The 13,635-nt window shown below is 39.2% G+C and overlaps 1 protein-coding gene across 1 annotated transcript in view; it reads left to right on the top strand.

The window, feature by feature from the left end:
* Positions 1 to 13,513, top strand: part of NUP205 (nucleoporin 205) — a 61,259-nt gene extending 47,746 nt beyond the window's left edge. Inside the window, exons 33-43 of the mRNA XM_073000221.2 lie at positions 548 to 669; positions 2,818 to 2,956; positions 3,128 to 3,254; positions 4,362 to 4,438; positions 4,887 to 5,015; positions 6,403 to 6,529; positions 7,992 to 8,158; positions 8,695 to 8,818; positions 9,250 to 9,378; positions 12,102 to 12,175; positions 13,184 to 13,513. Coding sequence (XP_072856322.2) covers positions 548 to 669; positions 2,818 to 2,956; positions 3,128 to 3,254; positions 4,362 to 4,438; positions 4,887 to 5,015; positions 6,403 to 6,529; positions 7,992 to 8,158; positions 8,695 to 8,818; positions 9,250 to 9,378; positions 12,102 to 12,175; positions 13,184 to 13,336 — 1,368 coding nt within the window. The 3' untranslated portion in view covers positions 13,337 to 13,513. The remainder of the gene's footprint in view (positions 1 to 547; positions 670 to 2,817; positions 2,957 to 3,127; positions 3,255 to 4,361; positions 4,439 to 4,886; positions 5,016 to 6,402; positions 6,530 to 7,991; positions 8,159 to 8,694; positions 8,819 to 9,249; positions 9,379 to 12,101; positions 12,176 to 13,183) is intronic.
* The last annotated feature ends 122 nt before the right edge of the window (positions 13,514 to 13,635 follow it).

The raw sequence follows: 13,635 nt of genomic DNA, 5'->3' as shown, positions 1-13,635 counted from the left end.
TTTTCAACTTGAGAACCACCTTCCAATACGGATTAAGTTCTTAAGTAGAGACCCCACTGTATTGATTTCCCATGTTCATTATTTTATACTTTCAGCACTAAGTTACACAATATTAGGTATGTGTTCTCAAAGGCTTTCATGGCGGGGATCCGATGGTTATTGTGGGTTTTTCAGGCTGTTTGGCCATGTTCTGGAGGTTTCTCTTCCTAACGTTTTGCCAGTCCCTGTGGCCAGTATCTTCAGAGGACAGCAGCTAGAGAACACAGAATTCTAGCTCCTGTCCTCTGAACAGGAGCTAGAATTCTACGAACAGGGACAGCCACAGGGACTGGGGAAATGGTAGGAAGAAAAACCTCCAGAACATGGCCAAACAGCCCGAAAAACCACAATAATCAATTTAGGTGTGTTCATTTGAAGGCATTTTAACTGTCACTTGCATATAGCACAATTCAGTTTAAATGTGTTACCTTCTATTTAGCCCAATTCAGTATAAAGCTTGCCATACCATCTACTATTTATTAATTTGCTTTTTAAAAATATATTGCAGGCTTTCTTGACCAAAGTGGCAAAAATACAACAAGGAGCACGCGAGTTACTAAGATCTGGAGTAATCACGAGGCTTGCACAGTGTCACGTATATGACATGCGACCTGAAATAGACCAGCATGGGTAAGCTTTCATATGACCTGTCCTTTGCATAGTCCTGGAGCTTATTTTCTTCCCTTGGGAACATCGTGGTGCCACAGAGGTGCCAGAAATGTGCCAAAGAAAAAGAGGAAACAACACACTGGAAGTAGTAGAACCAATAACACAGCTTACTTTTTCTGTGATAGCTAAATCTGTCTTAGCTACAGTTTTTGCCTTTCCCACAACCTGTTAATTGAAGCAATATACACCTTGGTAGTCCCACTCTTGTGATGATGATACATTGCCATTTTGTCTATTACCTGTATCCTCAGTAGGAATCAGTACAGGTATACTGGCCATGTTTTTATACTGCAGTGACTGAGGAAATGGACTTTGATCCATGAAAGCTCATACGGAAATGAGTTTTTAAATTGCTGTGGTATCTTGGTTTTTTCCCTTTTATTTTTTTCCTGTTTTTGTTTGCCAACCTGACTAATAACCTGACTACTTCTTGGGAAATTCTAATGGCATTAAATGGTGTAGCAGACCCTCAGACCAATTTAAAATCTCAATTGCCATTGGTGGTGGTGGGGTTCTAGGAGCTTTTCTGATAGAAAAAAATGGGGTATAAGTGGTGTCTGCAAGGGCAGCCTTTGGGTACTCTTTCTTCCTACTTCCAATCTTGTCATAGTAAGGATGAGTGGGCAGAAAAAGACTACAGTCCATGGATGTTTATTCTTATAAATGTTCATAGTATTTCAGGAGCTACAAGATTCCTCATAGTAATTGCATGTTTTCCTATGAACTACAGTTATTTCTTGCAAAGGTAGTCCCTGTAAGCATTTGCTTTGAATATAGATTCTGCTGCTGACCAGGCTTGAATCACTTAGAAGCCAGGGGTATTTTTGTTTCCATAAACTATGCTTCCTCCGCATATAGTCTGGAATACTTTAGGGTACAAATAGTACGAATATGATTTTATGTAGTATTTCAGAAGCCATTAATGTGTTCTGATGGTTCAGAATAAGTAGTAACTTCTGCCGTTGTCAGTCTTGGGTCTGCAGATATTGGACTCCCAGCTCTCATAATCCCTGAACATTAGCCATGCTGGTTGGATTAGAGGGGAGCTGTAGTACAGTAACGTCTGTGGAAAGCTGGGAAAAGCTACACCAAAACAACTGATTAAAAAGGTTTCTAATGGTTGTTCTGGGTTTTTCGGGCTCTTTGGCCCTGTTCTGAAGGTTGTTCTTCCTAACGTTTCACCAGTCTCTGTGGCCGGCATCTTCAGAGGACAGCAACCTGTGCCCCAACAGATCCATGCAGAGAATCAGTTGCATTCAGACTCAATGAAAGAGTAGAAATGTAGTGGTGACCAAGGTCAGTGGTTCCCAAACTTTTTGGACTCATGACTCCTCTCAGCAGCAGCAGAAGCAGGAGTGGCCAGGGGTGCAGGCAGCCATAGAGGTGAAGGGACATGAAGGAACTGGAGCCAGAAAAGCATCACCACCACCGGCTCGGAACACACTTTGGAAACCCCTCTAACTAAGCTCAGTAGGCTAGTCTCCTGAATAGAGACGGGCACAAATCTTGGTTTGGCAGTTCATGCCAGTTTGTCAGCATGGTACCACAGATGCTGTGCATTCCCTTCCCCCACCCCCACCCGGCTCCCCCACTCACCAGGTGGGATATATGGTTGTTTCCCTTCTCTTCGTGCAATCATATACTTACAGCAACAGTATGTGCCTCTGAGTGGATGGCTACTGGAGAAGGTGAGGGAAGTTACACGCTCCTCCTGCAGCTGGACAATTGTGTAAAGAGGAGGGAAAGAACAGTGCATGCCAGCTGGTGGGGGGAGCTGGCTGGGGGGGGGCGAGGGAAGGGAATGCATGGCACACACAAACCTCCAAATTGAGGTTTGTGCTCATTTCTAGTCCTGAAAGTATAAGGCATATGTGTACATATGTGGATGAGTTTTCAAAGCTTTTTTTAAAGCTACCCATACAAATTGATTTTATGTTATTGTTATTTGTGCTATAGTGTTTACTGTTTGTTATTCTGTTTTTAACTGCTTGTAAACTGCCTAGAATAGTGCTCCAGCACTAATGGGGCAGTATATGAGTTAAAGTAATAAATAAAGTAATAAATAAATAAATACAAATAGCTTCTCTCTTTGATTTCTCCTCCTTTCAGAATATTTGGAATGAGGGAGTCCCCAGTCTTCATTCCTGCCCCTATAGAACGTTATCGTCAGATTCTTCTGCCGGCACTCCAGCTGTGCCAGGTCATCCTCACTTCAAGTATGGCACAACATGCACAAGCTGCAGGACAGGTACATTAAAAGGGAGGATGGAAAAATGTCTCAAGATGTTGATTACCCGTATATCTTAGAGCTGGATGTGAGTTTTGTGTTCTGTTATTTCCAGGTATCCTCTGCTGATATGCTTAACTAATATTCTTAAATAAGGTTTATTTCTACATCACTTTTCTCTTTTTGGTTCAGGTGTTGCAGTTTCTAATATCCCATTCAGATACTATCCAGGCAATCTTGCGGTGTCAGGAAGTAAGTGCAGGATCTCTGCAAGAACTGGCTTTACTGACAGGGATAATCAGTAAAGCTGCTCCACCTGGTAATTTGTTTGTTTGTTTGTTTTTCAACATATGTACCACCCCATAGCACAACACATACTCTGGGATATGTAGAGCAAAGAATACAAACAAAGATAGAGTAAATATAAAGCAATACACAAGTACAAATCAACAAACAATAAGATCAAAGAGTATTTTGAGAATTTTGACAACAGTTGCATATTAATTTTAGATACAAAGTAGCAGTAGCTCTTTAATTGGCCCAAATGTTTCATGTAAAACTGTATGCAAACTCATATAAAACTGAATAGCCACAGAAAGTTAATAAAAGCTGGTTGTTGTAGGTTTTTTGGGCTGTTTGGCTGTGTTCTGGAGGTTTTTCTTCCTAACGTTTCACCAGTCTCTGTGGCCGGCATCTTCAGAGGACGGGAGTTAGAGTTCTAACTTCTAACAGCCCGAAAAACCTACCGTACAACAACCATCAGATCTCGGCTGTGAAAGCCTTCAAGAATACATTAATAAAAGCTCTTCATACAGTTGTGTCACCCTTTATTTGATCTTGTGTTGTAGCCTATCACAGAGTCTCACAGCAGGAAACAGATCACTTGAAATAAAGTGTTTATGACTCACACATTCAAGAAGGTATTAGAATTACTGAGGTCTTGAAATGAAAACCATTGAAATTGACCTGGTGCTGGCAAATAGCAATCTAGCACAGATAGAAAGAAAGACTACACCGAGTGAGAGTTTCCCTTCAGACACTTGAAGCAGCTTCAGATTTGGAAAGAGAAGATGCAGTAACAGTCAGGAACGTAATGATGCTCAGAGAGTGCTTGTGCAGGCTATAAGGTTTTGAATGTTATTGTTCAAAAAAGTAATTTTTCCCAATCTCTATGCTTTCAAAATGCAGCTTGGTTTTACAATGTATTACTTGTTTTATCAGTGCAGTAGAAGATAGTCACTGGAATGAGGTACACACATTATTTGTCATTTTTGATGTATTTGTTTCTAATCCAGATAGCTTCCTTAAAAGATTTCTGATCTATATGAAGTTGTTCCAGTTTTTATATGGTCCTAGATCTGGAGATGATTTGAAAACCACAAATGAAACTATTGATATCATGCTTTGTTTTTGTTTTTAACATTAGGTGTGCTAGGCAACTATGGCCTTGATACTCATGATGGAATGCAAATTGAATTACAAGGACATGTAGGGCGATTTCAGGTAGATAATTTTTATGACTGAAGAGTTGTTGTGTCAGTGAATTGACTGGAATCTTTTCCCTTAATGATTCAGGTTTACTATAACAGGCTAATCATTTCAAATGCTTCATATGTATGTTGTTAATGTCTTGTGGTATCTATCTATGATATGTCAGTATGTACATGTGCTTTTAAATAAGGGGTTGGAATGCATATGAACTAATCATAGAATGAGGGACAGGACACAAGCCCTGAACTGGATTGTCAAGGGAGGGGTTCTGTCCTTGTATAAGGGCTGGCGGTTTACCTTAATAGAATCCTCAGATTGAAAATGTGTGGTCATCTTGGGAACAAAAAGATAGATATCATTGATATCATTGAGAAAAGATAGAACTTATTCAGTCTTTTTTAAAAAAAAATCCAATCATATCTAGTAGTCATCCTTTTTAAAAACTTCTGCTTGCCTTCAGCGCCAGTGCTTGGGCCTTCTAACACGGTTTGGTGGTTCAGAGAGACTGCGTCAGTTTAAGTTGCAAGATGATAATGCAGAGGGAGACAGAGTAAACAAGAGGGATGAAATTGAACTGGCCATGCAACAGGTAAATCATAGATTATACTTTGTAGTACAATGAAATAAAGGCCTTTGCTCCCAGGTAGTGAAATATTTCTTCTTTTTCTGACATTGTCTCAGTAACAACAGACATTGCATACATCTTTCATCATACAGTGGTGCCTTGACTTACAAACCTAATCCATAATGGAATGGTGTTCATAAGTCAAAGCAGCATTTCCCATAGGAATGCATTGAAACCTGATTAATCTGTTCCGGCTGTTTTTTGTTCTTATGCCAAGGCACGGTTTGTAAGTCGAAGTATTATTTCCCATAGGAACTAATGCAAAACCGGTTAATCCGTCCTCTACCACTAGGGGGAGAATATTTTTTTTAACCTAAGATGACTTAGGTTTAAAAAAGGGCAGGAAAGGAGGGAGATAGAGAGAGAGAAGACAATGGGGGAGGGAGAGAGTTTGGAGTCTAAAACACATGCTAAACCAACACATTTTAAACCAAGCCAGCACAGACCCTTGCAAAAACTTTTCTGATTTGCAAGGGAAGCATGCAGAAACCATTGCAAAAGCACAGAAAACTTTTGCAGTGGTTTCTGCATGATTAAAAATGCAGATTAAAAATGCAAAGAGAATGAAGCAAAAAAGCAAGGGAAGCTTGCATGAACCATTGCAAAAACAAATGGAGGAGATCAGAAATGCAAAGAGAACAAAGTAAAAAGCATGCAAGACACATCGAAAATGGGGGGGGGACCCAAAAAGCAACTAAACCCCCCCCAAGACCCATCGGAAATAGAACCCCCCCCAAGACCCATCACAGCACGGAAATGTAACCCCCCAGCCGAAAATCATGCTGCAAAAATACCCAGAACAGTTTTTAAAAAGTATAAAGCAGCACTTTACCTTAGCAGGCAGCCTCCTCAGATGGCACACTCTCTAACTGCCGGGCCAAAGAGCTACAAGAAGCAGCCTTGTCGCCACCTACAGTTAGCTATTTGAATTTCCCACCCTTTTCCCCTGCCTTTCTTTCTGTTCGTAAGTCAAAGTTCCATTTGCAAGTCAAAGCAAAATTTTGTGAACGGAGCTGTTCGTAACTCAAAATGTTCGTAGGTCAAGGCGTTCATAAGTCAAGGCACCACTGTAATAACCTGAACATATCTTGGTCTCATCTGCTTTTGGAAGCTAAGCAGGGCTAGGCCTTTGGACAAAGACTATCGGAGAATACCAAGGATCTGCAGGAAGGGTTAGCAAAGAATTTTGCCTAAAACCCTGCAGAGCTGCTGCCAGTTAGAACTGACAGTACTGGGCTAGTTGGGCCAATGGTCTAACTCAGTCTAAGGCAGCTTCCTGTGTTTCTGTGACTGAATAATATCTGCAGTTTGTATTTGATTACTATTACCCTATTTTTATCTCTTCTTATAGATTTGTGCCAATGTGATAGAATATTGCCGGTTGTTAATGGTACAGTCTGCTTCCTCTTTTGAGCATATAGTTTGCCTCTTCACTCCCAGTCTTTCTGAGTCCATCAATCGAGATGGTCCTCGACAAGGTGGGTTTGTGGTTGTACTACGTGTCAATCAAAAACCATATTCTGGAAATTGAACTGAATGCTTTTTCTCATGTTCCATATATGCCTTTCCATCACAACACAAGATCATGTGGAAAGCAACTGTACAATTTAGTGTTGAATTTTAGTGTTGAAAGCACTGGCCAGTATCTTGTTAAATATTTATGCATGCAAAAGTGCAACAGCAGAAGCTGCTGGAGCCCTCTGATGATATGTCAGGTGCCTAGTTGCATCCAGCCAGCATCACATCAGTCCCCCATCATAGCTTCTGCAGTTAGATTTCCACACATGTGTAAATATTCAACAGGATTTTTGTTGTTGTTGTTGTTGTTTAGTTAAGTCGTGTCCGACTCTTCATGGCCCCATGGACCAGAGCACGCCAGGCCCTCCTGTCTTCCACTGCCTCTCAGAATTGGGTCAAATTCATGTTGGTAGCTTCGATGACACTGTCCAACCATCTTGTCCTCTGTTGTCCCCTTCTCCTCTTGCCTTCACACTTTCCCAACATCAGGGTCTTTTCCAGGGAGTCTTCTCATATGGTCAAAGTATCAGAGCCTCTGTTTCAGGATCTGCCCTTTCAGTGAGCACTCGGGGTTGATTTCCTTCAAAATGGATAAGTTTGTTCTCTTTGCAGTCCAGTGGGCTCTCAAGAGTCTTCTCTAGCAGCACAATTCAAAGGCATCAATTCTTCTGTGGTCAGCCCTCTTTATGGTAAACCCTCTCACTTCCATACATCGCTAATGGAAAAACCATAGCTTTGACTATTCAAACCTTTGTTGGCAAGATGATATATCTGCTTTTTAAGATGCTGTCTAGGTTTGTCATCACTTTTCTCCAAAGAAGCAGGCTCTGAATTACTCAAGCCCCTCAAACTTTTAAGATGAACAAATTTTAGCTTTTATGGAATACTGTCCACTTCTTCAGGCACAAGAATATGTCCGATAACTTACTTGAGCATGACTTTGAGGCTAGACTAATTTTCAGTTTACATTTATTTACCGTATTTTACTTTTTAAAATGGGCCTTTCAACTCAAAAGCACAGAAACTTGTATAGTTGTTTGCTTACCAGGTGACAGAAGGTTCAAGGCTTGTTCTGGATGGTTGCATTCTATTTCTGTATTATAAGGAGTTAAGAGTGTTACTAGTGTTTTTCTGCTTATTGTCTCTTGATCGATTATTTGGTTGTTACCGGCATTAAACTATGATAGAAAAATGCTATTTAATGTGGTTAGCAAATAAATAAACAAACAAATCAAGAGATGTAAGTAAAGTGTTGACATATTCAGTACATTTACAGTTGCATTTCTAAACACATTTACTAGAGAGAGTCAGTCTCACTGAGCTCAGTAAAACTCAGTGTTTGTGGATAACTGCACATTGTACTACATAGTAAATCAGTATTGGAGCCTGAAGTAATTTAACTTGTGTTATATTATATTTTAGATTCACAAGCACCAGTGATCCCCTATTGGCGTTTGCCTGGTCTGGGTATCATTGTCTATCTGTTAAAACAATGTGCAAATGACTTCTTCAGTTACTATGATAGCCATCGCCAGGGTGTTAGCAAGCTGCAGAACGTGGAGCAACTACCACCGGATGAGATAAAAGAGGTAACCTCCCTGTGTCTTCCTTCTGCATCTTCAGAATAAAGATGGATTACCTCAGATTTATTTATTGAAGCAGTTTTGTATTGTAATCTTTTTTTAATAGCCAACATTAGTTATAAGAAAGCTCAGTACATGTACCAGCAAGTATAGTTTCATATTCTGGTAAAACACTAGCCTGTGTTTGCACTTATGGACTCACAGATGAACCAGTGTAAGGTATACAGTTTAGTTTAGAAGACACTGAGTATTTTTACTTTTTGTGACTGAATAAGATGACAAAATGAAGCCAGGTTTTCTTTCCTCCTTAACATTGATTCTCAAGTGAGTAAGAAAATTGACTGATACACTTAGGTGCACTTTACATTTCTTTTCACACAACAAAACTAGTAATAGTAAGTCCAGAGTTGCTCATTAAACATGTTTGTTTTTTCTAGACTGGGATGAGTTCTTGCAAGTGTCTGCTGAATATATAGCGCCCCCACAAGGCTCTAATGCTTTCTAGTGATTGGTTACACACCTTTTCTTTTTTCTTTTTCCAGCTGTGCCAATCAGTTATGCTGGCTGGAGTAGACAAAATTTCTACTGCTCAAAAATACATCTTGGCAAAGCGACGTTTGGTAAAGCTGATCAACAATCGAGCCAAACTGCTTTCTCTGTGCTGCTGTATCCTTTGACAAGAGATTTTTTTAGACCAACCCTCAAAGACAGCTTTAATAAATGAGCATATCTTGGAAAGAAGTATTGAGAACTTCATTATCATATTTAATGGGGGGGGGAATCTAAAGTGTTTCAAAAATCGCATGAATTGGCAGCAGTGGAGAGGGGGCACCTGAACTGAAGGAAATTAGTTATGTTTTTCTGTTACTTAAGTATGCTTGCCTCTCTCAATTTTCTGTAATAAATATTTACTGTAGGCAATGCCTAGAAACGCATGAGTGGACTCTTATCTTTGGTTATGCAATAACAGTGTATAGACAGTTCTGCTCGGAAGCAATTCAGTTAGAATTGCAAGAGCAGGATTCAGTACCAATGTAGTTTTTCCTAAGGAGCCAGGCTGTAAATTTTATGTTATCCTTTACTAGAGATGCTGGCAGATATCATAGAAACATGCCTTTTTATTCTCTGGCGGCACCTGGAACACTATCTATTGCGCTTCACCCCTGTAGATTCCCAAGATTCTTTTTTAACTTCCAGGACTCCACTGAAGAGCAGAAAATTACATGGTAATTTCCTCATTTTTTCCTTTGAATTTGTGAATTATACTAAAGCCTGAAAAGTTAGATAATTAAAATGTAGTTAAGAAAACTGTGTGACTGTTAGGTCATATTTTTATTTTGTCAAAAGCAGAACAGTTTGGTATTTTCTAGCAGCAATTTTTCAAAAATTAAGCATTTCCTTCTGTCCTAAATCTTCTGAGGATCCCATACAATTTGTTTAATTGTGGGGAAGCTGTGGGCCAGGAGGAGGAAGTATTTAATTACAAAAAAATTACTGCTTCTAATAAAGTTATCTCAGTTTTAGGGTAGCTAGATCAAAAATCTACTGGTCACAGCCCTAGAAGGATTTCTAAACAGGGGAAATGGACATAAAATGACAAGTGTATTTCACTGTAAGAAAGTATGAAGCAATGCACATTTGGGCAGTCTAATTTCACATATGCAGGGATTTGAACTGGCGGTGACTAAGGAAAAGATCCTCCTGTTCTGGGAATTATGATGAAACTATCAACCCAGGATGCAGCTTCTGCAGAAAAGGCAAATTCCAGCTTGCATATATGAAACTGTTACTGTCATACAGTGGTGCCTTGACTTACAAACGTCCCAACCTATGAACATTTTGAATTACGAACAGCTCAGTTTGCAAAATTTTGCTTTGACTTGCGAATGGAGTTTTGACTTATGAATGAAAAAAAAAAACACAGGGAAGGCGGGAAATGTGAACTTTCAGTTAACCGTTGGCCAGCGAAGAGGCTGCTTGTCTGCTACCTCATTTGCCCCAACGATTAGAGAGTGGATGTAGAGAGAGACTTCAGACTGCCTACTATCTGGTACTGCCTGGTACTGTACTGTACGGACTGTATCTCTCTTTTTTTGGCTTTTTTATTTTTGGATTTTTGACTTTCTTTTTAAAAGCAAAGAGAGACTGCCTATTCTGGGTGAGTGCACTGTATTTACTGTACAGAGGGATTCTGCAACTTGGGGTTGGGCTAGGTGGGGGTTATGTTTCTGTGCTGGCTGTTGGTTTTAAAATCAGAAAACTGTTTGCAAAGGTCTGTCTGGCTGTTGGCCTCTAAAATGCATTTTATTCTTTTGGTTGCTTGGTTTAAAATGTGTTGTTGTAAAATGTGTGGGTTTAAAATGTGTTTTAGACTCCAAACTCCTCCGCTCCTTGCCGTCTCTCTCTCTCTCTCTCCTCTTTTTCTTTTTGTGCTTAAAAGCACAAACCTTTGTCTGAGGCATGAGTGGGCAATTAATTTCTATGGGGGGGGGGTCACATGAAAAATCTGAGCTGTGTTCGGGAGCCGAACCAACTTTACTTAAAAATAAAATGAAACAGCGGTGTTATGATTGTTTGTATTTTAAACTTGTTAATCTTCACAAATACTAAAGAGATTTTTTGCGGTATGTTAAAGATAAGCAACTGATCAACTTTAGACAAAAAGCTATAAATGGTTTTGATGTTCAAAACTGTCTGGGGGCTGGACAGGAGCGGCTCGCAGGCCGTATGTGGCCCTCAGGCCACACTTTGTCCAGGTCTGGATTCTGAGGGGTCTGTGTGCCCCAGTGATGACCTTCTTTCTTTCTTTCCTCTTTTCCCCATTCCCTCCCTCCTTTCCTGCCCTTTTTAAAACCTAAGTTCATTTTAGGTTAAAAGAAGAAAAATTCTCCCCCTAGTGGTAGAGGACAGATTAACCAGTTTTGCCTTAGTTCCTATGGGAACTAATACAGTGGTGCCCTGCTAGACGATTACCTTGCAAAACGGTTAATTTGCTAGACGATGAGGTTTTGCGATTGCTATAGTGCTTCACAAAACAGTGTTTCCTATGGGCGATTTTCGCTGGATGATGTTTCGGACCGTGCTTCGCAAGACAGTTTTTTTTTCCAGGACCGAATTTCGCAAGACAATGATTTTGACAGCTGAGTCCACGACTCGCAAAACACGTGTTTTCAGGACTGTTTTTCTCAAGACAGCGATTTTTGCAGCTGATCCGCGCTTCGCAAAATGGTTTTTTTTTTTTTTTGCAAAATGACGACAATTTTTCCCCATTGGAATGCATTATGGATTTCAGTGCATTCCAATGGGGAATCGCATTTCGCAAGACGATATTTTCACAAGACAGCGATTTTCGCTGAACGAATTAACATCGTCTTGCGGGGCACCACTGTACTTTGACTTACGAACCGTGCCTTGACATAAGAACAAATAAACAGCCGGAAAGGATTAATCGGGTTTCAGTGCATTCCTATGGGAAATGCTGATTTGACTTACGAACATCTTCTGGGACAGATTAAGTTCGTAAGTCAAGGCACCACTGTACTATCCTTATATAAATCTATAGTGTTAAAATGTTTCTGATCATACTAACTCAAAAAAGACATTGTAGAAAATGGAAACAAATAAAAATTGGAAAAGTTTGTTTTTGGTCTCATGAGCTCCTAGAATTCCCAGGGAACATGTGACCCGTGCTGGACTCTGGGAGCTGTTGTCTGAAAATGTAACTTTTCCAGGCTCTACCCAGGAGAAACACCTTCCATAGGAAGAATGGGCAGCTATAAATTGGAAGGACAGCCTTGCTGGCATAAAAGAATGATAAATCTCAACTTCTTAGTTATGTTGTGTTGGAAAAAAACCAGGACTGTACATAACAGGAATATAATGTTACCTAGTGATGCATATTTTAAAGACGTGTTTTGTACTATAAATATCTATTATTTTAAATTCCAAGATACCAGCAGTTCAGAGCCTCACTTTGATTTTAGAAGTGGACTCAGTGGAGTGAGCCAGCTTGATTTAGATCAGGTAAGATCCAGCCTTTTCTAGAAGAGTTATGAATGATTGTTTTAGTTTAAAAGTTACATATAATTAGGAAATTTCTACTTCTATTTATGTAACTACAAAATGATTAGATAGTCTTTGCAATAGCACATGGTAGTGTCTAAATACAAGATGATTCAGCATGCTGAATATTGAGAGCTTAACATTTTGTAATATGTGCTTGACATCAGGAACAGCTGGAGAAAGATCCAGTTTTTTGTACCTCCCATTGTCCATCCCCAAAGTAAATATTAAAAGAATTATATATTTTAGAACAATTATTTCTTGAAACTACCAATGAGAAAATAACATCTGAAGATGTTCTATTGTTATCAATATTATTGCTGTTCCTAATACCAGTTAAAATTGATACACAGTATTTTGACTTCATTTATTTAATGCATTTCTGTATTCGCATAACCTCATAGAATAGTGATTTCCCAACTGGCTTACTATCAAGGCTTTGAACACTTTCACATTTGCTTAACTGGAGCGGTTGGCTGGTTTTGTACTTGCCTATCTGGCTGCTTAGGAAGAAATGTGAACATTTTCTTACATTGGTAACTTGGGCAGAATATAATTTGCATTTCCAAAAGCAAATAGGTAGTTATAAAGCTTCTTCTATTTGAGATTCTTTAAACATAATTAAGTATATTTTAAACTTGTGACTAGCCCTGGACCCTTGGATTTTTTTTTCCAGACTCAAGGCTATATTCTTTAATAATTTATGCAGATTCTCAGGCTGCCAGTAGCCCACATAGTATAGAGCTATGGGTTTAGAGACAATGAGCTGGAGTCTAAATATTAAATGTTTCTTAGATATACATACATGCATACTCTAGCAACAAAATTCCACATACTGGTACTTTATTTTAAATTTTCTACATGAACTGATGATATTCCTACATCAAGAAGAAATGTTTGTTTCTCTTTAAAAGGAGAATTTAAGTCATGATAGCTTTTCTCTCACACTTTCTCTACCTTCTTTTTCAGCTTCAGATTGAAGCCAGCAGCAGTTTTGGGGAATCATTGCAGAAGAAGCTCCTTGACATTGAAAGCCTATATTCTAAGGTCCGATCACGCTACACTTTCATTCAAGCACTAGTTAGACGTATTCGTGGTCTACTAAGGATATCAAGGACCTGAAGACTAATATGTGTGCCTCCCTGAAGTTTTTTGTACAAGTGTTATTTTCTAAATTATGGTCAACGTTATTTTTCTATCTCCTTTTTTTCATTACAGCAATGAATCAATTTTGTGTATTCTTCCTGTTCCTATCGACTGGGGGAGGGAAAATAAAAGCTTTTTAAAAACTATATTAAATCTTTGAGTAGAAGAACAAAAGATACTCAATAGGGAATGAAGGTGTAAGAACTATAAGTCCATACCGCAACTTAGATATCAGAATAATGTAGAATCACAGCATAGAGTTGGAAGGGACTTAT

Source organism: Pogona vitticeps, chromosome 5 (genome assembly GCF_051106095.1).
Source record: "Pogona vitticeps strain Pit_001003342236 chromosome 5, PviZW2.1, whole genome shotgun sequence".
NCBI lineage: Eukaryota > Metazoa > Chordata > Lepidosauria > Squamata > Agamidae > Pogona > Pogona vitticeps.
Note: the sequence above shows the minus strand (reverse complement) of the source record. Positions and strands in the feature narration are given on the sequence as shown.